Raw genomic sequence first — 27,684 nt, 5'->3', positions numbered from 1 at the left:
TTCCTCGACAGGGGCCTGGAAAGTCCCAGACCTGTTCTATGGAAGGAAAACAATTAAGATTCAAGGAATGTCAAAAAAGAAAAAAAAATTCCCTGCCACACCCCACCGGCACCAAAAAACAGTAAAGAGAGAGAGAGAGAGAGAGAGACACACACACACACACACACACACATACAGATAGTGTTCCCTGAAATAAATCTCAGGCTTACTAGAAGATGGGCGCTTACATCTTCTGAGGCATGATCCCCAACTCTCCAATGCAGCACTTTTAACCCGTAGGGAAGTTGGCAGCTTGGCAGGCTGAAGAGTCTTCTGCCAGTGACACCCGCAAAGGGCTGCCCCAGCTACTCTGGATAAAATAAATATGATGGATGTGCTCCCAAATGGGCAGTGGCCACCTAGGAGGCCTATGAAAGGAACCGACAGAAGCACAACACTCAGTCGCAGCCTTTATGTTTTGCTCTTGTTGAGTATCCAGACCTGTTACTAAAGAGGAAACTGAAACCCGAGGGTCCTCTTGGAGCTCAGCCAGAGGCCTTTCGGCAGCAAGCTTCCCACCTGGGCAGGGAGGAGGGGCATCGTCTGGAACTCTGCTGGGGCACTTCCCAGCCCCGCCCTGCCCAGAGGCATCCCAGCTTTCTTCCCTTCTGTCCTTCTAAAACCCTGGGCTGTTTTCATGACAGTTTGTTTCCATGTATTAAAGGAATGACATATACAGAGATGTCATCTCCTGAGCCCAGTCGGTCATTGGATATCCGCCATCCTCTGTCCTTCAGGATGCCACGGGCACGCATCACCAGGTCCTGAGCCGCCAGTGTGTACCTGTACAGGGAGAGGCAGGAATGAGACTGTCAGTGTGGCATCAGGCAGAATCGGGGGTCAGGCGAGGCTGGGAAGGAGGCATCACTACAGCTGTACGAACTGTTTTCAAACACCCTTCAAGTCACAAAAACCTAGGCCATCTTTTTCCCAAATGTGTGATGCCTAATGTGAGACTACTAGTTAGGTGGTAGATGGACAAGATTCTACATACAGTAAATAACCTCCTAAATTGTTCTGCTTTTCAGTCCTCTTTTGAGAATTTTGATGTCAACAAAAGAGTCCCAGTTTTGTGCTGGTGTATCTTTAACACATACCTGCTCAGGCTCAGAGCTTTCTACAGCAAACAGTGTGTAGCTAAAAAAGTATATGGGAAAAATAAGAACTTTTGTTTCCAATGTTTATTTTTAGAGCCACATTGCTTTTAGGACAAAGGATCGTCATTTTCCACTTATGGTAGGGGTAAATCTCCTTTTTAAATAAATTGTTTTTAAAAAGTGAGTTGATTTAAAGAAAAATGTTAATGATAGCGCAGGTAGCAAAGGAGCATAGTAAAAATGCAAAGGTTTTATTGGTACATGACTGGGAAACCTCGGTGTGGTCAAGCTGCACCGTCATCAATGCCACACTCTTCTCTTCACCACTGTAAGCACAGTGAGGGATCCCCAAGAATTTGAAAATAAGATTGCTCCCTGAGACTTAGAGCATAAACTTAAAGAAGAATTAATGACTATGCCATAAATGGATGGAAAGCATTAAAATCTAGAAAAAGACTAATGTGGGAGGTGATTTGGGTGTATGTAGCCTAGGTTAGCCTGGAGGCCTAAAACAAGGAGACAGAAACATTGGCAGGTGTCTGTCCAAACACAGATTGAGGCAGAGGGAGTCTTATCCAACAGATTTCAAAGAAATGTAGTTCCACTGGTAGGACCATATTTAGTGAGGATGGATGACTCTTAGCTTCTGCCATTGAATATACAGTTTCCCTTGATTTTGATTTCATGTTCACCATATAACCTTCTAATTATGACCTGCCTCCCTGTGTGGCCTGCCGACAGAGAAAGAGTGAGCTGGTCATTTGTACTTTAAGAACGTCAGTCCTATTTCTCCATATAAACGTTAACTGGCATTTCTTCAGTTTGCAGATCAATCATGAAAGCTTGGTTAAGGTGAGCCCAGCTCTGATAATGAATCTGTTCTTTGTGTGTTGATTAAACCAGTTTCTGAACCTGAGAAGCTAAAAGCCAGCCTCTGGTAAATCACCAAGATAATAAATGTCACCCTGTAAGGAAGGCCTCTTGGAAGCCAGCCTGTGGACCTTAAACAACAGACCACCCTGATGTTACTGTGGCCTTTCCCTGCTTGGAATGTCACTCGGCCTTGCCTTCAGAACTGTGAGTTGTGGAATTCAGAACACCAGAAGCCTCTTGCATTTCTTCTGTTAAAACCCCTTACGGAATAAGCGACTCTCATGTTAAAAGAGACCTGCATCTAGCCCCATTGTTACATTACTTAAGAACAAGGTCTGTAGCAAATAACCTCAGGATTGTTAAGATTCCAGGCTGTGGAGTCTCTGAGACTCAAGTCTACTCAGACAGCCCAGGCAGAGAGAGGTGTAGCACACACTAAAGGTGGCAGAGAGAGGCTATTTTAGTTAATACAAAATAAGTGACTTTCCTCCTAGAGGATGGGTGGTAGGTGAGTAGGAGAGACACCTTCTTTTTCTATCCTTATTGAGAGAATTATCAGTTTTGAGGCAGAAGTATCTCCAGTTACACTTGAGGGAAGGGGCCACCAGTTAGCCTCCTGGGGATTCTCTTCCTACTGGGATCACGAAATAAACAGAAAGGACTCCAAAGAGGCCTTTGGCTAAAGGGGCAAATACATGCCCCTTATCCACATGCTGCCACTCATATACTACATTCAGAAGAGCTCTCAGATGCTCACCCCAGGTTACTCTTGGGTTTATACTGAATTGCATGTCTGAGATAAAACCTCACAGGGAAAGGCTACCATCAATATCAGTTGATGTTTATTACCCTAGTGATTGACCAGGGTCTAGACCTTAGCCTTTCAAGTTCAGAAAGCTGGCTGAGGCAATATACTAGTTCGTAGATTCATCTGTCAGGGCTGAACACACCTTAACTCAGCTCATGAGCAAACTAGACACAGAAGATTATGGCAAGTAATGAGAAAAGATGGCTGGCAGCGAAAGGAAGTTACTTAAAAATGTTAAAAGAAACAGATGAAGGAAGTCAGGACTGGTCTCTGTGGTAAATCACAGGTCCTGTGGTCATGGGGCAACGGCTGAGATCAGAACAAGGTTAAATGAAAGGTTAAATGAACAGGATTTCCCTGGTGGTGCAGTGGTTAAGAATCTGCCTGCCAGTGCAGGGGACATGGGTCCAATCCCTGGTCCAGGAAGATCCCACATGCCACGGAGCAACAAAGCCCGTGCACCACAACTACTGAGCCTGTGCTCTAGAGCCCGCGAGCCACAACTACTGAGCCTGCACTCTAAAGCCCGTGAACCACAACTACTGAAGACGGTGCGTCTAGAGCCCGTGCTCCGCAACGAGAGAAACATGCGCACCACGACGAAGAGTAGCCCCCGCTCACTGCAACTAGAGAAAGCCTGCACACAGCAGCGAAGATCCAACGCTGCCAAAAATAAGTTAATTAAATAAATTCATTTTTAAAAAAAGTCTACAAACAATAAATGCTGAAGAGTGTGTGGAGAAAGGGAACCCTCCTACACTGTTGGTGGGAATGCAAATTGGTATAGCCACTATGGAGAACAGGATGGAGGTTCCTTAAAAAAACTGAAAATAGAGCTACCACATGATCCGGCAATCCCACTCCTGGGCATATGTCCAGAAAAGATGAAAACTCTAGTTTGAAAAGATACATGCATCCCAGTGTTCACAGCAGCACTATTTACAATAGCCAAGACATGGAAACAACCCAAGTGCCCATTAACAGATGAATGGATAAAAAAGACGTGGGGGGTGGTGTGTTTGTGTGTGTGTATATACACACACAATAGACCATTACTCAGCCATAAAAAAGAATGAAATATTGCCATTTGTAGCAACATGGATGAACCTAGGGAATATCATACTAAATAAAGTCAGGCAGAGAAAGAAAAATATTGTATCACTTATATGTGGAATCTAAAAAAATAATACAAATGAATCTATTTACAAAACAGAAACAGATTCACAGACATAGAAAACAAACTTATGGCTATTACCAAAAGGGAAAGGGGGGAGGGGATAAATTAGGAGTATGGGATTAACAGATACATACTACTATATATAAAATAGATAAACAACAAGGATTTACTGTGTAGCACAGGGAACTATATTCAGTATCTTGTAATAACCCATAATGGAAAAGATTCTGAAAAAATACATTTAAAACTGAATCGCTTTGCTGTACACCTGAAACTAACACAATATTATAAATCAAGTATACTTCAGTTAAAAAAAGTTAAAATCAAAACAGTGCCTACCTCATTTTATTTAAGTCACATAAGAGCATCATCCGTAGTTAAAGGCAAGAGACCATCCTGATATTGCTATTGCTGGAGACTTTGGGTATTGAAAAAATGGTCAAAATTAGCTTTGGTATTTTAAAAAGCGGCATTAGGTCACCTAGAAAAGACGGTTACCCAGGAAACCCAAGGGCTCTAGAAAATTAAGGTTTTCTTCTCAAAACTGGTTATTGCCTATGCCAAGATAACGTCCCTTGAGCCTGCATTTCTCTCTGTCATCCATTCTGTCTTCCCTTAGGTGAACTCTCGCAAGAGAGAAGACCCATTTTTGCTTCCTCCATTTCTTACTTCCTTTTTCTTCCTTCATTTCTTACCAGTAGGCCCAATACCCTGCTAATCCGGCCTCCTACACTTCTCCGTGCTCATTCCACTTGACCTTTCTCCAGCACAGACACCGTACTTCTGGCCAGCTTCTTTATTCTTGACATCTCCTGTCTTTTCTTCTGAGTTCTCCTTTTTGTTTGCAGAGGTGGGAGGTGTTGAGGTTGGCTTGCCCACCACACCACGGCACACTCCAAGTTCTCCTATGTCTGGGCTTCCATGACACGTGGCACAGCTCTTCTTACTTTCCTTCGTAGGCCCCAGTTAGGACTCAGGAAGAGTCAATAAATGTTAACTTACTTTCACTGCCAAGGTGGGACTTTCTCATCTATCATCCTTAGTTAATGCTGTCCCCAGTCTCTTAAGTAGGAAATCGTAGTCGTTTTCAGTGCTACCTTCTCAACGTGATATTCGCCAATGATAAATTCCACAAGGCACTGTAGGACTTCTAAACTTTGTATTATTTAAAGTGCATTTCATTATTGGTAGATGGCTAATTAAAATAAAATCTCACCTTTATAGTTACTAAGATGCACGTTAAACCTGTTGTAAAAACTGCTATTCTGAATTTATTTTTGCCACCATTCACACATACATATACATACATACATAAAATTTATTTAGTATTTTCTATTTTTCTTTCCTTTCTTGATTTCTGTCAGGTTGTTTGCTTTCTTGAATACCTTTTTCCTCTCTCTACTAGTTGAGAAGTGATTATTTCTGTTGTTTTAGCAGCTATGCTTAAGTTTTTAATATATGTCAATCAATATTTGTGTCCTTCTCCAGAAAATAAAAAGATATTAGAATGCCTTCTTTCATTTGTAATGTTATTGCCTAGTATTTTAAATTTGCCTTGTTTTTAAACTCCTATTAAGTCATTATTATAATGTATATAAACCAACATAGTAACTTCTTTGCTTTTCGAAGTCCATTCCTTTCTTCTGGACTTGATTTCCTTCTGTTGAAGTACATTTTTAGTAATGCTCTTAACAGTGGTCTGTTAAAAGGGACAAACTCACCAAGTTTTGGGGCCACAAAAATCTTTATTTTTGCCTTTAATCTTGGATCATAGCTTTATCGGGTACAGAATTCTAGACTGACTTATTTTACCCTAGCAGTTTGGACATAATATTTCATCTTTTCTGACCTCTCTTGTTGAGAAGTCTGTCTTGTTTCATTTTTTTAAAATAAATTTATTTATTTTATTTATTTATTATTTTTGGCTGCTTTGGGTCTGTCGCTGTGCACGGGCTTTCTCTAGTTGCGGCGAGTGGGGTCTACTCTTCATTGCGGTGCACAGGCTTCTCATTGCAGTGGCTTCTCTTGCTACGGAGCACGGGCTCTAGGCACGTGGGCTGCCGTAGTTGTGGCATGCAGGCTTCAGTATTTGTGGCTCACAGGCTCTAGAGTGCAGGCTCAGCAGTTGGCAGTGCCCAGGCTTAGTTGCTCCGTGGCATCTTCCCGGACCAGGGCGCAAACCCGTGTCCCCTACATTGGCAGGCGGATTCTTAACCACTGCACCACCAGGGAAGCCCTTGTTTCATTTTTTTTGTTGTTGTTTTTTGTTTTTTTTTGTTTTTTGCGGTACGCGGGCCTCTCATTGTTGTGGCCTCTCCCGTTGTGGAGCACAGGCTCCGGACGCACGGGCTCAGCGGCCATGGCTCACGAGCCCAGCCGCTCCGCGGCATGTGGGATCTTCCCAGACCGGGGCACGAACTTGTGTCCCCTGCATCGGCAGGAGGATGCTCAACCACTGCGCCACCAGGGAAGCCCCTTGTTTCATTTTTTTATAAGTAAACGTCTTTTCTCATTGGTAGCTTATTAAATTGTTATTGTTGATATTTTGTTGTTGATGGTATGAAGTTCCACTGAGACATAATAATGAGAATTTCTTTTTATTTATCATGGTTGGAAATTAGTTTTACTCCTTCAAACTGAGAAGATATTTCTGATTCTGGAAAATTTTCAACCATGAACTTTTTGAATGCTGACTCCCCTCTATTTTTTATGTTTTCTCCATAATTTTATATTTTCTTCTGTTAGAGCCTTCTCATTTTACCTTCCAGATTTCAACCTCTTTCCTGTTTTTTTAAAATCTCTTGGTAATATCTTTCAGTTCACTAATTCATACTTTAGCAGTTTACTATTCTCTCCATTCAGCGAGTTACTTTATGTCAATGACATATTTTTCACCATTGCAAATTTCTATTTGGTTCTTTTCCAAATCCGTCTCTTCTTACCTTATGGTTCTATTTGTACATGTTTAAAGTTTCCTTCATCCTGTTCTGTTAGGTTTTCTTTGGGGGGACAGAGGGAAGGCTCTGTTGTATCTAGTTATCCTTTCTCATGGTAGGCTTGAAGGTAAGATAGGAGCCTCTCTTCGGTAGGGCTGTTTACTGTGTGCCTTGGGTTATCTACAGAGATTTTTAAATGTGCCTTTACTGGGGGACGTTCTGGGTTCTTCCAGTTCTAGAACATGTTTTAGAACCCTACGTGTGGTGTGAGGTTTGGCCTCACACTTTCCTGTGTGGCGGGCCTACCCACCCCCCTCCTCACAGAACCTCAGTTTCATCAGGTTCTTGCCATCATCCACGTGCTGCAGGAAGGATGCCCCAACCTGAGCGGGAAGCTTAGGGAGAACGCCTTGGACCATTGCTTCCAACACTGTGGCCAGGAGCCAGATTCCTCCACCTGACTTCTTTTTGCAAGGCTTCCCTGGCGAATGCGAATGCGACGTCCCGCCTGTGAAGGAGCAGTCTGCACGGACAACTGAACGGCACTGATCAGATGCTGCCTGCAGTAACTGAACAGTGCAGCTGAACTCTAGGACTGGTTTCCTTCACGCTACAGGAGACGCAGTATTGAAATGAAGTCACAAATGGTGTTTAGGTAAAAAGGGGCCACTTGTGGGGATCCTTCCTCATAAGCTGATCACCTCAACACAACCCCAGGCACCTAGTTCTTAGGAGGAGGTTTCTTTTGCCCCAGCTCCAATCTCAGCCAGGCTGATGGACACTTTAGAACTCATGAGCATCCTTAGTCAAGCACCATCTGCCCCAGGCAGGAAACCACCTATAAACCACCTATAAAGGTTGCTTTATATCAAGACTGGTACTTGAGGAAAAGAAGAGACATTTCCTCTGGAGGGAAAGGACTGCTTCTCCTCTCCCCCATTTCATTCTCCTGCAGTTTCTACCTGACAAGGGCTGTCCGGTTTGGTAACAAAGAAGACTGCTTCATGTGGCAATAAGACAGGAGGGTTCTACTGAGTGTGGTGCTGAGGCTGAACGCAAAGGCACACGTGCCAGAGACTGAAGGGCGCAGGAGGCAGCGGGAGAGAATTTGAGTCAAAACATGAAATACAAATACAGGACATACAGGGGAGCAGCGGAGAAGAATATGGTGCAGCTGATGACAGCGAAAGGGTCGTGGATTCCGTTACACCCCAGCCGGGATGACGAGGGGTTGAGGAACCCCATGATTCTGGAAGCTGGATGTGGGGCGGCAGCAGGGCCCGGCCTGAGGGCCTCACGCGGAAGGCTCGGTCAGACCGCATCCGGGAAGTAGTACGGGAGTAGCTGGGGTACTCACCCCTCCTAACGAAGAGCCTCCCAGGGAGACCAGTTTTGTACTTTGAGAGCATTTTTCTTCTCTGGCTGAAGCTTTCCATATCGATCGGCCGAGCTCTGCTGAAAGGGGCGGCGGTCGGGAGGGGTCTGACTTGGCAGGCGCACAGGGCCTGGCGCAGAGGCTTCCTCGGGCCGAGCCAGAGGGAGCAGAGGAGGGACAGTAGGGGAGAGAAGAAAAGCAGAAAAGGAAGAGGGGCTGAAGGACCACGGGAAGGCCAGAGGCTCTTTTCACAACCACTGACGCTAAAGTCAGGGTGGAAGGAGGCCAGAGGGCAAATCCTCCATCGTCTCTGTCGTCCTTGCCACCTCTGGACACTTCTTAGCTCTTTCACCTCTTCAGTGGGGTGTACGAGGGGCCCCGCGTGTGGGCTGGGTTGCCACGGGTCCCAGCCTGGCTGCACGACCGCCCACATCGGGGCCGCTGGGGAAAAACTCCTTAGCCTCTCAAATCTGGAATAATGCTAGTGCATGCCTCAAAGGTCCTGCCGGGGTAAACAGAACCTTCCTAAAGCATTTCCCTCATTAGACATAAAAGGCCTCTCTCCCCGACCAAGAGTTTTGCCCGCAGTCATCCACCTTTTGTAGAGTCTCTTCCCACAAGACCACATCTGAATCAGCAGATCGGAGTGTCAAAAATAAGTCCGTTTCAGGCCTCAGGCTGTAAACTGGCCTTAAAACCAACAGTTCTAGTTGGGCAGGAACTTCTATTTGCCATTTGGATGGTACAGACAGGGTCTTACAAGAGGGAGGGTAGGTGGCAGGAACTGGGGAATTAATGGGTTCCGAATATTTGCATATAAAAGGCAGCTTCCATCTGCTGAGGCCCTGCAGTAATAGAGTATGATGGGAACAGGAGAAGGAATCCTCTTTGCATTCTGAGCAGGCCTCTGAGATTTAAGAGGTAGAAAAGCTCTCCCAAGCTTGGGAACATTGGCAGGGATCTATGGTAACGGGGTAGGTGGGGTGAGGGCGGGTGACTTGGAGGGAGCTCTTTGTTGTGCTCAGAACCAGGCAACTTGTCCTGGGAGGAGGCCCGCCTCAGGCTCGCTGCTGGGGGCTGAGCCACATGTGTCCCTTGTCTGGCTCTGAAGCCACCGAAGGTGCTCACACCAGCTTCTGTCCCGCCTGGAGTGTGGGGACTTCACTCAGGCGGAGTACCCTGAGACAGGGAACAGCGACAGCCGCTGCCCACAGCACTGTCCCTGTGTCCCCTGGGGGTGTGTGTCAGCAGGTGCAAGGCCACGGACTAGGGAGAGCTCACCACCCCCATGGGAGATGGCGAGAACACCCACCAGGCCTCGTCCACCTCTCTGCCCCAGCACCAGCTTCCTGGTTTCTCAAGGTGGTGTGAGTTTTAGTTCAAATCCCAAACAGCAACATTTCGATAGGAGGGGGCATATCAGACTATTTTCTTCTGCATCGTCCCTGGGAAGCCCTTTAAAATGCCCCGATGGGGGCTCCCCTGGTGGCGCAGTGGTTAAGAATCCGCCTGCCAGTGCAGGGGACATGGGTTCGAGCCCTGGTCCGGGAAGATCCCACATGCCGAGGAGCAGCTAAGCCCGTGTGCCACAACTACTGAGCCTGCGTACCACAACTACTGAGCCTGCGTGCCACAACTACTGAAGCCCGCGTGCCTAGAGCCAATGCTCCACAACGAGAAGCCGTGCACCGCAATGAAGAGTAGCCCCTCTCGCCACAACTAGAAAACGCCCGCGTGCAGCAACGAAGACCCAACACAGCCATAAATAAATAAATAAAATTAAATAAATAAAATGTCCTTATGTTCCAACTAAGTGGCCACACAGCTCCGCTCCAATGGCCATATCAACAGCACTGAGGAAGGAAAGGTGGGCCTGGCAGGGGGCAGTTCAGAGGCTGTCAAGGGCAGGATGGTGGGCTGACGTCCACATTCCCACGGATCTGAATATGCTCAACATTGCAAAAGAAACAAAAATGCAGATTTTATCTAGTCTTCAACATGAGATAAAACGCTCACCAGTTTGTTCTTAAAACCTGTAACTGATGTGAGGTTGGGGCTGGCGATGGGAGGAACCCTTTCTTTTTACATTTGAGGCATAGTTTTTCAAAACCATATGGCAGGGCTTCCCTGGTGGCGCAGTGGTTGAGAGTCCGCCTGCCGATGCAGGGGACACGGGTTCGTGCCCCGGTCAGGGAAGATCCCACATGCCGCGGAGCGGCTGGGCCCGTGAGCCATGGCCGCTGAGCCTGTGCGTCCGGAGCCTGTGCTCTGCGACAGGAGAGGCCACAACAGTGAGAGGCCCGTGTACCGCAAAAAAAAAAAAACAAGAACATATAGCAATGGGAGAAGTTAGTTCAGCCAACTCACAGAAACATCTCATAAAAAGAACCTTTGTCTTTTGCCAAAATGGTTCATATTATCAAGGTAATACAAACTAGCATTTAATACCTGCATTAATATCCTGCTGTCAGTTTTGGTGGGTGTTTTTCTGTTAACTTTCTACTGATTAATCTCTTCCTCATCAATGTGGCACACAGTTATCAGAGCCAAGGACAGCATGGATATGAAGAACATTTGAAGCGTGACCATCAAGAAGGCTTCTCTTATTAAGGAGATGCTGTCTGGAGTTTACCGTACGTTGGTACTTACAGATTTAATACCCCTTCATAAGCCCCCAGAGTGACATGGCAGGGGCACTGAGGGTCATTTGGTCCAAGTTACCAGGATGAGGTTTCCACAGACAGGTTTTGGGAAATGAAGGACTGGGCAAAAAAATCCTTGCTACGTCTTGCCTGGGCATTTGGGATGTAAATCCATGACATGTTTTCATGTGTTCTTTGTCCCGAGGTCCACTCAGCTTGGCCCACACCTACCTCCGTTAGTAATATTAACAATTTACTCCTCTCTAACATATTACTAAGCATCTTCTTTGCATATTTACGTACTTGCCTCCATTTTGAATATTCTTTCTGGGAGACCTGCCACTAAACCTCCAGCCTTACAGAGGAGATCATCAGTCCGAGATCTCTTGCCTCAGAAAACCCCTTCCACGCCTTTCTCTGAGCACGCTTTCCAAATTTTGCAGGATGTTTAGGCCTCCTAAGAGAATCTTACTGGAATTAGTAAAGAGAATGACAGGTTGTGTAGCCCAACCCCCGTGAATTCCAACCACGCCACCTGAAAATGTGAACTTGGTATATTTCCTATCAACGGTTCATTTCATGACCCCCAAAGGATGCACGGAGCTGCCAGCTCTGCTACACTTCAGGGCATAATCCAGTAAAAAGAAAAGAAAGAAAAAGGGCAACTGTACTCATGTTCTGGCCTGTCCACAAGGTCTCCTTTTAATTTTCTGGTTCCTTTCTCAAGACAGTTCAAAACAGCAAAAGGACTTAGTAAGATACGCTGGGGTCAGGAAGGTCACATAGCTCATTTTTACCCCACCTCTGCCAGAGAGGATGGTGTGAGGGTCAGAACTTCGCAAACATCTCTCTCTCTTAATCACCTCTTCCCTCACAGTGCATCCTGGAGGGGGAGATGGTATTTTAAATTTTTTATTGGGAAGGATGTCATCAGAGGAAGACAGTGCCAGCCATTTGTCAAGAATGGCTTCCACGAAGAGGAGAAGAAAAAGAAAAAACCTACACACAACATGAACAAAGCCAAATGATCAAATGGCAAAACCTTCAAGTCCTTCCTGTCACAGGACTCATGCCCTGCCTCCTCCTGTCCTGCTGAATTTCTAAACAAAACAAAACTCAAAGTAAAACAGGCCCATTCAAAACGTCAAATGAAGAAACATTTTGTTGTTCTTGTTGCTTTGTTGCCCTTCCTATCTCTCAGGAGGCCCACCTTGTAGAGAACAACTTCCCTTTCTCATTTTCCATCAAACGATCAGCCAGCCTGGTCAGACCCCTCAGGTCTGGACCCAGAAACCCTCTATTCCCACCACTCACATGACTAAATAGGCAAACCTGTGGTCCTGGGCTACAGCTGGGGAGAAATGTATCCTTCTGGCTGAGTAAGAACTCATAGAGCCACAGGAAGGGTATGATAGCGGGTCTTTCTTCATCACAGAAATTATGACCTAGGCTAAAAGTTATTAGGACGACTTCCACTCCTATTTCTACTTTGCATGAAAAGGTCAGAACAGCTCCCGGTTGGGAGGGCACCGTCAGGAAACCCACTGCCGTGGCTTCTGGGACTGAGCTCTCCATGCGCCTCCCGAGGAAACACACTAAGCCTGGGTGTGAGTGTGGTACCTTCCTTCTGAATCACAAAGATACATGCAAACATGACACACACGTGAAAGACAACATCATTTTTCATAATGCCTAAGGCCCGAGTTTGAAATAAATTAAGTTTATCTGATTTCCCAATATGGCTTAAATTACTAAGGAGCACAGAGGGGTAGAGAAACAATCCATACCTCATATTTTCACCATCAGATTGTCCAGAATGTTTTCTGACTGTGGATCAGAACGAATGAATTACACAAATTCCATATCATCATCACAGACTCTCTTCCCTCCAACTAATCTTCACATTCATTCATTTTGTCAGTGCTTGAGGTCTGACACGACCTGCTCCATTCACCTCTCACACCTTATCTGTGGAAACTACCCCACACTAAGCCCAGGCAGTCATACTGACTGTTGGGTTCCTTGAAAGCACCATGTTCTCTCTCCCTGATGTTGCCCCACCTTGCATTGACTGACACACACTCATTTACGCCTCACGTTTAAGTTTAGACATCCCTTCTAGTGGGAAGCTTTCTTGCCTATCCCTTGTGCTATCTTTTTAATCATTCATATTCTAACTTCCTTATGCTTTTGTAACCTCTAGACCTTAAACTCCAAGAAGACAGGGATCCGGTCTGTTTTCTTCACAAATTCTTCCCCAGTGGCCATGGCTCATAAAATAGGTCCTTAATATTTCCCAGATGAATGAATCTGAATGGGAATTATTTGGCAAAGAAGATACCTTCCCCCATAAGTTCTCACTGTTTTAAGATGTCAAAAACCAACCAGAATTTTTCTGATCTCCAGCCAGATATTTCATCTCTTAGCAATGAAACTGTGCCGATTTTATAACTTTTCCTTTCACTCATTCATCTATCTGACACAGGATTCTTTCTTAGGCTTTGGTTTGCCATTTTCCCTGAAAGGCAAATTCAAAACCTTTTTTCTTTCCTGCCCTTTTGTTCCATGGAGATCCCTGTAAGCCCTGTAGGTAACAGATCTCATGAACCTAGGAACCTATTCTGACCTGGCATACCCCCCCTGCCCAGTGACAGCACTGCCCACAGGTTACCACTCCCTGGAGGGCAGATTTGTTGCCATGGAGAGACGGCGGCTGGTAAGGAAAACCAAGCCAGCTTGGAGAGATTTTAAAAAGCGTTGGGTGCCTTTTCACTCATACCTGTCAGATGGCTTCGCAAAGCTTTATGAAAATAATTACAGTAGAGAAAATCAACAGGAGAATGTTGCTAACAAGTAGGATATAAAACGCAGATTACAACTAAAAGCTCAAAAGGAAAAAAAATGTATTCGAATTCAAATAAAAGAATCTTATTTGCAGTACCATCGATTCCTTTGTGCCTGAGAAAAATTATACAAACAATTCTAGAAAGAGAAAGAATGTCTAGCTTTAATTTCTTCCTGAAGGAATTTTTTGTTGTTGTTGTGAAATATATGAAACATGTAAGTATAGCAACAAACATAGAATAACAACAACAAATACCCAGTAGTGCTTACTATATACCAGGCACTTTACTTTATATATAAGGATGAGGTCAGGACTACTGGAACCCCCATTTTACAGATGAGGAATCTGAGGCATGGAGGGGTTAAGAAACCTCCCCAAGGTCACAAAGCTCACAAAGTCTAGAAGGGGCAGAACCAGGATTTAACCTCAGGCAGTCTGGCTAGATCCACACTGTTAACCACTAGACTACACTGCCTCTCATAGCTAACATACAAACAAATGTATGAAAAAGATATACAGTTATAAATAACATGAACAATCATATATCTGCCATGTAGCTAAAGGAACAGAACATTACCAGTAAATATCTTAGAAGCTCACTATGGGCCTCTCCACAAGCACACATTCCCCTCTGCCACCTCTCTTCCCAAGGTAACCATTATCCAAATTTTGGGTTAATTCTCTTGCTTTTTGTTATAATTTTAATATCTGTATCCCTAAGTGATATATTGTTAGCTTCCTACTTTAGGTAACTCGAATCATAATATGTGTATTCTTCTATGACTGGCTTATTAAACTCAACATTATGTCTTTGAGATTCTTCCCTGTTAAAGATCACAGCTTTGGTTCATTCTCACTTGAGGACTGTGAATTATTTCATTCTTTGTTTATCCATCCTATGGTTGGACATGCAGGTTGCTTCCAATTCTTATCATAAAAACAACTGTGTGGCTATCTTTTTGTATAAATTGAATTACACCAGCACCAGAATAAAAAGAACACCTGGGTTGTTTGTTAACACACAGATCCCTGGGTCCTACCACTGGAGTTTTATTTGGTAGATCTGGGGTTGAGCCTGAAGATTTGTATTTCTAGCAAGTTCTCAGACGATGCTGATGCCATGTGACCCAAAGACCACACTTTCAGAACCACTGCTCCAGGGTACAGACCTAAGAGTGGAGCTTCTGGGTTATATGATATGCATATGCCAAGCCGTCTTCAGAGTCTTTCTACAAATTCACAAATCCATCTGCAGTTGTTCTACATGTTTTTAATTATTTCTACTCCTCTGACTGAAGTTTTTTTCATATATTTATTGGCCATTAGTTTTCTTCTGTGTGATGACTGTTGGGTACTTGCTCATTTTTCTACTGGGTTATTTGTGTTGTCTTTATTGATCTGTGACAGTTCATTCTATTTTATGGGTATGAATCCCTCTTTGGTTATACAAATTGCAAAGATCTTCTCCCAGCTATCACGTTGCCATTTTATTCTCTTTATGTTGTCTTTTGAAGAACCAAAGATGGTAATCCTAACGTAGTCAAGGTTATCAATCTTTTGTTTGTGCTTTCTATATCTTGTTTAAGAAATCCTTCTCTACTATAAGATCATAAAAATAGTCTCCTATGCTATTTCCTAAAAGTTGTATTTACTTTTCCTTTCACAGTTAAGTCTTAACTTGCCTGGACTTGATTTTAGTGTATGGTGTGAGGGAAGGATCCATTTTTAATTTTTCTGCACCATCTTAATTGTTCTGATTTTGTACTAATATCTAGAAGGGTAAGACCCATACAGAAGTGTCACAAACATTCTTGGCGTTTTGTTCTTCCATATATATCTCAGAATCAGCTTACAAAGTTCCATGAATACCTCACTGGAATTTTGGTTATCATTCTACTCACTCTAAAGATCAATTTAGGAAAAATTAATATTTTAACAATGTTCCTATTAAAGAATATGTATAGGTTCATTACTGCCGCATCTCTTATGACAGTTTTTTATTGCTAATATTATTTATTTGCTGGACCCCCTTGTTTTTGATTAGTCTTAAGGGAAATTTATCTACTTTAGTTAGTTTTCTTTTTAATTTGCTTTTTTTTTAGAAATTATTTTTTGTGGTAAAATACACATAACATAAAAATTAACATTTTAAAGTGTACAGTTCTGTGGCATTAAGTACATTCACACTGTTGTATAACTACTACCACCGTTTATCTCCAGAACTTTCTCCTCTTCCCAAACTGAAATGCTATAACCATTAAACACCAACTCCCTATCCCCCCGGCCCGGCGCCTGGCAACCACCATTCTACTTTCTGTCCCTATGAATTTGACGACTCTAGGGACGTCATGTAAGTGGAATCATACAATGTTTGTCCTCCTCTGACTAGATTATTTCACTGAGCATAATGTCTTCAAGGTCCATCCATGTGTGAGAATTTCATTCCTTTTTAAGACTGATTAATATTCCATTGTATTATATACCGCATTTTGTTTATCCCATTTAATTTGTTGATGGACACTTGGGTTGCTTCCACCTTTTTGCTATTGTGAATAATGCTGCTATGAACATGGGTGTACACGTACCTGTTTGAGTCCCTGCTTTCACTCATTTTGGGGTACATAGCCAGAAGTAGAACTGATGGATATATTTGTATGTTTAATCACCATACTGTTCTCCACAGAAGCTGCACCGTTTTACATTCTCACCAGTAATGCACAAGACGTTCCAATTTCTCCACATTCTCACCAACACTTGTTTTTTTCCTCTTCGTGTGTTTGTTTTTAAATAGCCAGCATAATGGGTGTGAGGTAGTATGTCAGTGTGGTTTGATTTGCATTTCCCTCATGTGTTAGTTGTTTTAAAGAAACAGATTTTGGCTTTACCGTTTATTTTTATTGTATATTTGTTCTCTTTTTTGTTATCTTTAATTTTTCCTTCCATTACTTTTCCTGGGTTTATTCTGTTGTTTTTAATTCTTAATCTAGATGCCGTTGTTGAAATAAGGACCGCAGACCTAAATTTTTAAATTAGGACAGTGGTTTACTAACAGCCTATATGCAGGAAAAGAGCACACAGTCCACAAGTAGACAGCTCCACTCCTGTGGCCCCTCAGAACCGTGAAGTTATAAGAATTCTTGTGTACATGTTTATAGGAATAATATGGGCAGAATTAGCCCAGTAGCACAAAGCAGGCTTCTAGATCATACTCTGAGAAATACCTTTCTCTTTGGTTAAGGGGCTATTTTTCTTTTTCTGTGGTCAGAAGCCTGGAGCTTGTGGGCAGGGTCCCTGTGATCTGGGGAACTGGGAGGTTGGGAGGGTTGGAAAAAGTTCCTTTATGATATGGAAGGAATATAGTCACTTCTGGCAGGTCAGGGATGAGTAGAGCTTTTCACCTATGCATAGCTCATTAAATTAGGCGGGGGGGAAAGGCTCAAAATTCAGCCTTTAAAGTCTTGATATGTAGTATTATTTAGGTCCTGGTAATTTCTAATTTTTATTACAATTTTTTGATTTATAAGTTGTTTAGAAGTTTGGTTTTTAATTCTATGTGGGCTTGACTAGTTTGAAAATTACACTTTCTATTCTTTCTTTCACTTTCTTAGCTATTTAAACACATTTCAAGTCTAAAGTTAAACACTTCTAACCTCTTTTCAAGTAGAACCATAGCATACTTTAGCTGATTACTATCCCCACTGGCCAATTTATTATGCTGTTTTTATTCAGTATTTTATCATTTTTAACCACATATTAGACATTCTTATTGCAGTTTTTATATAGTTAGTATATGTTTAAGTATACCTATTTACTAATAGCTTAATAATCCATCTTACTTCTCAGTCTTCCGTCTGGGATCATTTCCTTTTCTTATCTGAGGACATCCTATAGAATCTTCTTCAGAGGAGGCTGGATGGCAGTAAAATTTCTCAGTTTTGTTCTGCCTCAAAATGCTTTTACTTCATCCTCTTTATTGATATCTTTACTGTATATAAAAATTCTAAAAATTGAGAGCTGCTTTTCTTAGCCAACTGAAGATATAACTCCACTGTCTTGGCTTCTACTGTTATTTTTGAAAAGTCAGCTGTCACTGTAAATGCTATTCTTATGTATCTGTTTTGTCTTTCTGGCTGCTTTTAGTATCTTTTTTGTTTAAATTCTTCCGTTTCATTATAAAATATCTACTTAAAATTATCTCTTTCTTTCTTCTGCTTGAGATCTGTTGGGCTTTCTGGATCTTAGGTTTAATATCATTCAACAGTTCTGGATTGGAACTTGTTTTTTTTTTTTCCCACTTTCTATAGTATTTCCTTTTGCAATTCTTTTTAGCCTCTTAGTTATCTTCCTAGTCTCAATCTCACTTCATCCTTTCTCTCTTTGTCTCTTTGAGCCATATTCTGGATTGTTCAGATCAGTTTTTCAGTTCATCAGTGTACTGTTCAACTGTCTCCAATCTGTTTAATCCACTGAATTTGTAGTTCCTATTTTTATATTTTTCATCTCCAGATGTCCCATTTCTTTATTTTAAAAACCTGTGCAGTCATTTATAGTCTTTTGTCCTTATGCATGATTTCAATGCTTTTAAAAATATTTCTGAAACATGTTAAAATATTTATATTTTTTGGCTGATAAATCCAATATTTACAGGTCCAACTCTGCTCTCTATTGTTTCTGCTGGTTTTCGCTCACGGTGACTTATTTCCTTGTGTTCTAAGCGAAAGGTGCCTTTCTCCAGAGGGGATTTCTGTTTACTTCTGAGTCACCTAGGGTTGTTTAGGATGTTTACACGGCCATCATGCTATAAGGAATCCCTACTTTAATCTTTCTCTCCTTTCCCAATGTTTCTTGAAAGAAACAGTTCCTCAATGGATGGAAATGAATGCTGGGAGCATTTGCTATCATTCTTACGAGGAGGATCACAACTTGGGTTATTCCCACTTTGTAGGATATGAAGTAAGAATCTGAGAAAGATATACTGCTGAAATATCTCACAAAACAAATTCTTTACCACCTGTATCTAGGTTTAACTTAAGGAGGATTTTTATTTGGCTGTGAAAGTACCTCTAATAGGAAGGGTAGTCCCTTTTGCAGTTTGGTTACTAAACCATCTATACCAGAATGAATGATGAAAAGTGCAAGATTATTATTTATTTCAGTCACATGAAAGACCGCTTGAGGAACAACCCTCCAATCATAGAAATGCACAAACCTGTGAGGGTCATCTGGATCACAATTAGGGAGAAACTGAGTGATGGCTTCCGCCACTTCTTCATTTGATAAAACATCCCAGAGTCCATCAGTGGCCAAGATCAGCACATCGTCTGCTCCATGCTCGTATCTGGAGAGATCGTAGACTCTTACCTGAAATGAACAGCAATACCCCTGCTTAAGAAGTTGGGAGCATATTATCCCCCCTAGCAGACTGGCTTCTGATTTCCCTTCCCTTTTCCCGCCCAGCCCAGTGGTTTTTAGGTGTGCGTTATAAGGCAGTTGGGTATACAGCAAGCTTTGTGGCCCAGGGGTAGCCTCCTTTGAAGACTTGCTGTGTAGACATATCGGGCCCCAAACACAACTGTGAATGAGCCCAATAAGTTAATAGTTGACAAGAAAGAAATTAACTGAAAATGTAATGCCTGAAATGTGGCTGGAACAATGACTCACAATAGATACAGCGGTAGCTAGAAGAGCAGCCGGAAGCTTGCTGCCTTCCTTCCTTTGCACATCCATCCAACAGACATGTATTAAGGGTGATCTAAGTATAAAGATAAACAGCAGATTTCCCTGCTTCTGAGCTCTCAGTCTGCAGGGGAAACAAGGCCAGTCTAGGATCCAAGGCAGCTACTCTGCGTGTATTGGTTTAGGACTAAGGAGACACACTTTATTTCATGTACTCACTTGATACCTTTTGGCTTACCTGCTCTGAGGCCCATGGGGCTGGACTTATCGCATGCAACGATGGGGCTCTGATACTACATGCAGGTTTGAGGCCCCTCAGTCTAGCCTAAATCACAAAGGACACACGCCAAGTTTGAATCTCCTAAGTGTCTCAACAGACTTTAAGTCTGTCCTCACCTCTAGTACCTGGAATGACTTGGCTATTTGAACATCCCCCTCAACTCTTGGAAAAGAACATAGTGACCTTAGCAAAAATAATAATAATAAAAATCAAGGCTTACCTGCACTAGGCCACAACTCCATGTTCCCCCTACTCGGGCAGGATGGGAGGGAGAGGAGTTTGGGATTTCATTGCTATTCCCTGCTAATTTGACGGGACCAGCCCCTGCCTACATCACTTCATGAGCTGAGGACAAAGGCGGGTCAATTTCATCAATCTTCCAACTCTTTCAACCCCACCTCATTATCCTGTTTTCTAAAAACGAGTCTGAGTGAAAGGTGTAGGCCAGGGGAAGGGAGGGGAAGGGAAAGAAAGGGAAGGGAGGGGAGGGAAGGCGGATGGAGTATAGGCAGCTGTTCCCGTGTCCCATCACACACAATCACTGTCAGGTCATCTCAGATCTCGAGAGAATACAATTCTAAGAGGCCTGCAGAACGTTCACATCCACATCTTCAAAAGCCAAGCCTCCTGTTTTAGGAAGGTCTGCCCAGGCCAGTGACGCCCTGCCTGCCACAGGGCTGGTCCTATGGACGAACAGCCTACACCCAGCAGCAGAAAACAACAGAATGCCCCACACTTGCCCACAGAGTTTTTGGAAAATGAGCTCAAATGAAAAACAGTCTTTGTGGCTGGTGAACAAGACGGCAACAATTAGCTAATGGCGCAGCACACGGACCGCACTCGGGAGAGGAGCACTCGGGGGAAGACTGGACTGGCTTTTTTTTTTTTTTTTTTTCCTGCGGTACGCGGACTTCTCACTGTTGTGGCCTCTCCCGTTGCGGAGCACAGGCTCCGGACGCGCAGGCTCAGCGGCCATGGCTCATGGGCCCAGCCACTCCGTGGCATGTGGGATCTTCCCAGACCGGGGCACGAACCCATGTCCCCTGCATCGGCAGGCGGACTCTCAACCACTGCGCCACCAGGGAAGCCCTAGACTGGCTTTTAACATCTTCCTCTCAAAAGGCAGGGGAAGTGTACATTCTAGAGAAGGCACTGTGCCCTACGAGACCAAATTAGAGAAAACAGGAGGGGGGAATCTTAAGTTTACAACAGACTGGAAAGTCCCAAACGCCAGAATTTTGTCTTCAGGCTGCTGAACTCCTGTGGTTCAATTTTGACTCTAGCAGCAACTGGATCCCCTCTGCTTTACCTTCTGTGGTTCCTGGGTGTCTTAGAGCCGTGCTTCTGAAATGCTGATGTGCACAGGAATCAGCCCCGGACCCTACTAAAATGGAGATTGCAATTTACTTCTGGGGTGGGGCCTGAGAGCCTGCTGCATTTCTTTTTTCTTTTTTTTTTTTTTTTTTTTTTTGCGGTACGCGGGCCTCTCACTGTTGTGGCCTCTCCCGTTGCAGAGCACAGGCTCCGGATGCACAGGCTCAGCGGCCATGGCTCACGGGCCTAGCCGCTCCGCGGCATGTGGGATCTTCCCAGACCGGGGCACAAACCCGTGTCCCCTGCATCAGCAGGCGGATTCTCAACCACTGCGCCACCAGGGAAGCCCTGAGAGCCTGCATTTCTAACTTGCTCCCATGTGATGCTGCTGGTCCCTGGACCACACTTTGACTACTGAGGCCGCGGAGGAGTCCTACTGGTCTGTAACAAAGAATCCAAGGGCTCAGTGGCCTCTGTGATGCCTGTGTAGACTACCCCGTAGGGGAGGCTACAGCGAGGACAGCAAATGTCACCCCTGAGCTCCTAATATCAAGTCCTGTGTCACTGTGTTGTTACTTCCAGTGTGCAATAACTTTGCTTACGGAAGACTGCTCGCTTCTTATTGGGGTAGATCTACAATAAATCAATGTGATACTCTGAGCTCCAAAGGATAGAAAATGTTTCTTATAAAGGGAGGTAGGGAGATGTGGATGTCAGGTGCTTGTGTAGCACCTTCTGCTTCTAGCAAACTAGGAGATGCCACCTGCCCTGCAGCTCCTTTTAAAAGAGAGGTTTCTAAGGTCAAAGATAACAGCCGTTTCACGTCAGGACCTGCCCTGTGTGTAGGGTGCCGAAATCTTTTCAAGTGCTTTCTGTGGCCCCCCAAAGCGTGGAGATCTGAGTTGTTTTAAGCTGAAGCTGTCTTATTCAAATGGAAATCTGGCCAACAAAAGGGGTGTGGGTTGATAAATAGCAACATGTTATAAAATGTTCCTCTTCACTTCCATCAATAAATTGAATCCTTCCCTAATTCCACTATTCACATTTCCACACATAACTCTCTAATGCAGTTTCCTTAGCCAACATGAAAATCCCTTTCAGTACCATTCTCCAAGCAATTTTTATGTAAATAATAAACAGCTAGTCTCAACCCTATTCCCTGAGGCACTCCCCAATTAACATCCTTTTAGGTTTTTTTTTTTTTTTTTACTGCTACCCTTTGTTTCCTGCCCTTTAGCCAGTTTCCAAAGGACTTTGCCAACTTTCCACTTACAACTCGTGTCTTATACATTAACCTGTGATGCAGAACATTTTGTGAAAACGCTCTCAGAAAAGCCGGACTGCCGTGCAAGGCATCCAACTGCACGCTTATCCTCCCCAGCGGCTAGGGCTTCAAAGGATTCCAGTGGGCTCTGGAGACCCGACCTTCCCTCCCCGAAGCTGTTGCAGGGCCTCCTCAATCAGACCACACTCGCCTCCCCGGACCTCCCTGTTCCATTCCTCAAATAGCTTCTTAATGTTCCGGGAGGCTTCACATCAAAAGTAACGGGCTCTGTGGCTCCCCAGGACTCAGACATGAGGAAGACAGCCTCTGGGAGGGGAGAGATACGATCTGCAAAGGCCTTTGTGGGAAGGGGGTCTGGAGAGCACGGGCAGGGTCCTAGTGGCTCCTTCCCGCGTGCCCATCGGCCAAGAAAGGCCACGGGCATCCCGAGACTCTTGCCGTTGCTCAGCGCAACAGAATTTGAGCCGTGGAGAGACGAGGCTGGGGTGGATCCATCCGCCCTCCTGGACCCTCCATGACGTGTTTATTGAGCACTTACTATGTGCCAACAGCTGTGAACAAAAGTGACAGAGTCCTCACCACTTCTAAACTAGGTGCCATAGACACACAAATAAATTACAATGCCAGAAGATGACAGGTGCTTGAAGAAAAGTCAGGCAGGTAAGGACAGTGACAAAAGAGCCATTTTGGAAGATGTGGTTAAGGCAGGTGTCTCTGGAAAGACACCATGTGAACAGAGATCTGAACCAGTGAGGTGACTTTCCACAGGTCCCTTGCTGTGCCTCCCTTTCCTTCCTTTTGGGGACCTGCCACTCCTCCAGATTAAGAGGATGTGGACAGTGTTAGACTGGTGGTGAAGAAGAGAGGCTGAGGGGGACACAGTGCCACCCTCCGCTGCCAGAGTAACCCTGAGGAAGACCTGAGGATTTCTCTTTCTTTTCCTTGGTCCTCTGCAGACACAATCCCTTTCACAGTACTCACGTATTTGTACCAGTCTGCGTTCACTTGTCTGTCTCTTCCACGTGAGTAGTTATTCTGAAACTTTAATGTAAGAATCACTTGGGGTGCTAATTAAGATTCAGGGGCCCACCTTTAAAGATTCTGATTGTGTAGATCTTAGCCCAGGCATCAGCCTATGTACACAAGGGTAATTCCAATGCAAGTGATGGGGGAACCTCACCCTGAAAACACGGTCTTAGGCAATAAGTTCCCCTGAGGCGAGGTCTGAGTTGTCCTATTTGTTTCTGCCCCGCCCCCCCACCCCACCCGGAGCAGAGCAGAGCCTAGCTCTTGGAAACCACACAATAAACCACCAAGGGAAGCATTTCCCCTGCGGGACATTTACCCTTGTCCTGCTTACAGCGAACACCCTGAGAGCTGGTCACCGTCTCTTCCCCCCAGACTGAACCTCTGGAGCCCAGAGATCCCATTTTGCACTTCTTCTGTGGGCCTCGCCGTAACTTTCATAGAGTAAATACCACTAGATCTTCAGGACATACTTGCTGAGACAAAGAATAAATGGGAAGAAAAGAGAAAGAAAAAGAATTCATATGAGATCCATTCCGAAGACCCCCTCAGCTCGTGGTGACCCAACCGTGTTAGCTTGTAAACGCCGACGCTCCCAGGCAGTCGCCAAACTGCGATGCGCTGGTATTTACCGGGAGTAGCAGACTCTTTCCTTTTCGTCCCCTATCCTCAGGGAAGCTGCTAATAAACGAAAATCACTCAGCGTTCGGGAGGCGGGGGCAAGCAGGAGGGAGTCCGGGGTCACCAAGGGTCGCGGCTAGTATATGCCCCCGAGGAAGCCAGGCGCTGACGGCTCTCTCAGCTGCCCCCCGACTCTAGGGCACAGTCACCCTTACCGTCGTCACCGGGCCCTGCTTTACGGGGGAGTGGAGACAAACAGCTCTTTAACGCGGTACCTCCACTCAGTGCTCAGCTAGCTGCTGTCTCAGTGCCTGTCTAATATCTGTTCGCCCTTTTGCTCTGTTACTGAGGAAATTTCAGTGGCCTGTGAGAGCTCGTGCTGCTGTAAGCTGACGCTGCTTCCTGAAGCCACTGGTGTTTTTTGTTTTTGTTTTTTTTTGCGGTACGCGGGCCTCTCACTGTTGTGGCCTCTCACATTGCGGAGCAACAGGCTCCGGACGCGCAGGCTCAGCGGCCATGGCTCACGGGCCCAGCCGCTCCGCGGCATGTGGGATCCTCCCGGACCGGGGCACAAACCCGTGTCCCCTGCATCGGCAGGCGGACTCTCAACCACTGCGCCACCAGGGAAGTCCCTGAAGCCACTGTTTAAAAGAATCCATCAGTTCTTTCATTTGCCCAGTCTTGGCTGCTCGTCTAGGATGTCCTCACGGCTCTCACATCTTTATCAGCTCAGCACGTCCTCCAAACCCTTTTCCCCGTTTTAAGTATTTGAGGTAGGATGAGGTGAGCCAGCAGCTCAGGTCCGGCTGTGTGCAGCAGCAGAACCCTCCCTGCCTGGGTTAGTAGGAGCCCTCACTTCAGGTCTCTGCTTCTAACCAGCCTTGGGACTGGAGACGAGTCCTTTATTTCTTTAGCTCTCAATGTTCTCATCCCTGAAATCATTGTTTAAAAAAATGGGGGAAAAAAATAAATAAATAAATATTATAACACCCACTCTACCTTTCTCACAAAGCTGTTACAAAGATCAAATGAGAGGGCTTCCCTGGTGGCGCAGTGGTTGAGAGTCCGCCTGCCGATGTAGCGGACACGGGTTCGTGCCCCGGTCCAGGAGGATCCCACATGCCGCGGAGCGGCTGGGCCCGTGAGCCATGGCCACTGGGCCTGCGCGTCCGGAGCCTGTGCTCCGCAACGGGAAAGGCCGCAGCAGTGAGAGGCCCGCGTACCGCAAAAAAAAAAAAAAGATCAAATGAGATAATGTGGAAGAGAACTACAAATTCTAATGCACAGCATGTTATTTTTTTACGGCTCTGATCTCAGGGCAATACACCTGAAAGTAAGCTAGCTGGTGAAAGGAGATGAGTTCAGGGTGAGCTCAAGGGACCTGGTGTTCATTTCCTAAAGTCTCCCTTAAAATTGACAGTGATTGGGACTCTCAATCATGTTTTGGCAGAAAAGTCAGGTGGTCCCCAAGGTAAAGGCTGCCAGTAGGTGTGGAAAATAAGAAGAGTACAAACTCTTTTCCTCTCCACCCTCCATGGCCAACCAACCCAAAAGCTCAACCTGCAGAACGCTGAACATAGCACTTATACCAGGAGAAAATAAAACTCTAGCCTATTTCGTCACAGTGGATTATTTCAATACTGGCGCGCTGGCAGGCCACCAAGACTGCACCTGAATTCTCTGTTGTGATTCTATCTACACTAGATGATGTCATGAAATACACACTGAACTTGGTGGCAGAAGACTTGGGTTTGAGACCCACCTCTGCCCCTTAGTAGTTAGGCAAAACCACTTTGTTCATTCACATTTTAAAATCTCTTGACAACCTGCCGGGAATACGAAATGAGGAAGTACTGATTTACCAGATGGGGAGCATCAAGGAGGGAGGACTTTGGGCATCACGTACCTTACATGGAGAGGGAACTGCAGGGGCCAACGCCTGGGGGTGAGAGAGCAGGCTGGTGTGCTAGGGTGGCTTTGCGTAGTTTGGCTTGGCTACAGTACTGGCTTTCCACTGGGGAGTGGTAAGGGATGAGGCTTCTCAAATCTTCAGCGTCTCCCTTTGTGAAATGAAAGGTTAGGATGATGCGGCCACTGGGGATGCATATGGCTCTACCATTCCCCGACTCTTTCATCACAGGATGAGTTTGACCTGGATGGTATTGACCACATGACCTCAGAGCATCTGACTGCAAATGAATCAAGGGACATTGAAATATGACAGATATGTTGGCGGTTCCTCCTACCCCAAAAGAAGCTGGTTGTTTTGGCTGTGGGTATAATTTTCTATGTGAAATGCACCACAGATATTCTTGAGGTTTGGTGTTTTTCTTTTTTTTTTTGGAGTCTACAGACAAAATAAACATTTGCCTTTTGAGGGTGGATACCATCTAATAACTGAAAAAGTTGCTAAACCAGCTAAGATATTAGGTGGTATATAGAGAGTCTAAAGTTGTACCCAGTGCCTGGCCGCGATAGCGTAAGGCTTTCATTTTCTCCACGTGAGGCCAGAACTTCACAGCTTTGGGAGGTAAGCTACAGAGGAAGGAATTTCCTTTACAGATGGGGGCACTCCTATCATCTCCTCCTTTCTCTGGGATTCCAATGGCTTGTTCACCACAGAATCCAAGCCTCACTGAATGGATCAGTGAACAAATGGACTTGAGTCCAGCTTGTTAGTCATGTGAGGATTACATTTGTGTTCATTAAGATGCCCGTCTGCAGAGCTCAGGGTCAGAGGAAATCCCAGCCTGTGAGTGAAAGTACGCGGGTGCCGTGTAGACGGACTGAGTCACGTCAAATCCATTTAGGAGGTGGGGGAGGCAGATACAGAGCGACCGTCCATCCCTGTTTGCCTGAGATAGTTAGGGTTTGTGCTGCTTTCCCAGTGTAATTATTAATAGTGTCCCCACTGACTCTCAAAAATGTCCCGGTTGAGAGGGTAAGTTATCTGGTCTCCCGGCGTGTAAATGATTCAATGACTACTGTTCCTTATTCTTGTAGCTGCTACTTTTGGCCACTGGGACTAAACATAATAACGACACTGTGTTACTACTTCACAGGACTCGTTTCACAATGGCAGGATTTTGGGGATCTCCAGTGAGCAGGAGAGCAAGTCACTGTGTATCTTGCCTTAGAAGAAGAGACCCAATCAGCCCTGGTAAGCTATGGGATACCTGTCACGTGGCAAAGTTGACCCCACTGCTTGCAAGCAGGCCGGGTCTCGGCAGACCTATGATCAAGCAGAGAGTGAGGTGTGTAGTAGCCCTAACCTACCAGCCTAGAACGGAGCCACAGGCCTGGTGAGAATGAATCATGCAATCCAGGACTAGAGCATGGATGACTTTAGGATTATGAAACTAAAGTTCCTGAAACACAGTGAAGAATAGCTTATGACAGTGTTATTCAAAGAGTGGTCTTTGGATCACCTGCTGCAGAAGCGTCTAAAAATGTGAAAATTGTTAGGACCCCACCCTACACCTAGTGATTCAGATTTTCAGGAAGTGGATTCCAGGGGTTTGCGTTCTTTAACAAACTCCTCAAACTATTCTTATATGAGGTAATACAATAAATTAATGCAAAAAAAAAAAAGAAAGATACTCGAAACATTCAAGTGAAATTATTACTGTTCAGGAGAGGATCAGAGGGGAATAATCACCAACGAGAAGGAATGTTTGACACAATACACAT

The 27,684-nt window shown here is 44.8% G+C and overlaps 1 protein-coding gene across 1 annotated transcript in view; it reads right to left on the bottom strand.

Annotated features, from left to right (window-relative positions):
• Positions 1-226: 226 nt before the first annotated feature.
• PPM1H (protein phosphatase, Mg2+/Mn2+ dependent 1H) overlaps positions 227-27,684 on the bottom strand; it is a 261,473-nt gene continuing 234,015 nt past the window's right edge. The window contains exons 9-10 of the mRNA XM_060165666.1: positions 19,002-19,153; positions 227-822 (exon numbers count right to left, since the gene is read on the bottom strand). Coding sequence (XP_060021649.1) covers positions 675-822; positions 19,002-19,153 — 300 coding nt within the window. The 3' untranslated portion in view covers positions 227-674. The remainder of the gene's footprint in view (positions 823-19,001; positions 19,154-27,684) is intronic.

Source organism: Lagenorhynchus albirostris, chromosome 11, assembly GCF_949774975.1.
Source record: "Lagenorhynchus albirostris chromosome 11, mLagAlb1.1, whole genome shotgun sequence".
Classification (NCBI taxonomy): Eukaryota; Metazoa; Chordata; class Mammalia; order Artiodactyla; family Delphinidae; genus Lagenorhynchus; species Lagenorhynchus albirostris.
This window is presented reverse-complemented; position numbering and strand designations above follow the sequence as displayed.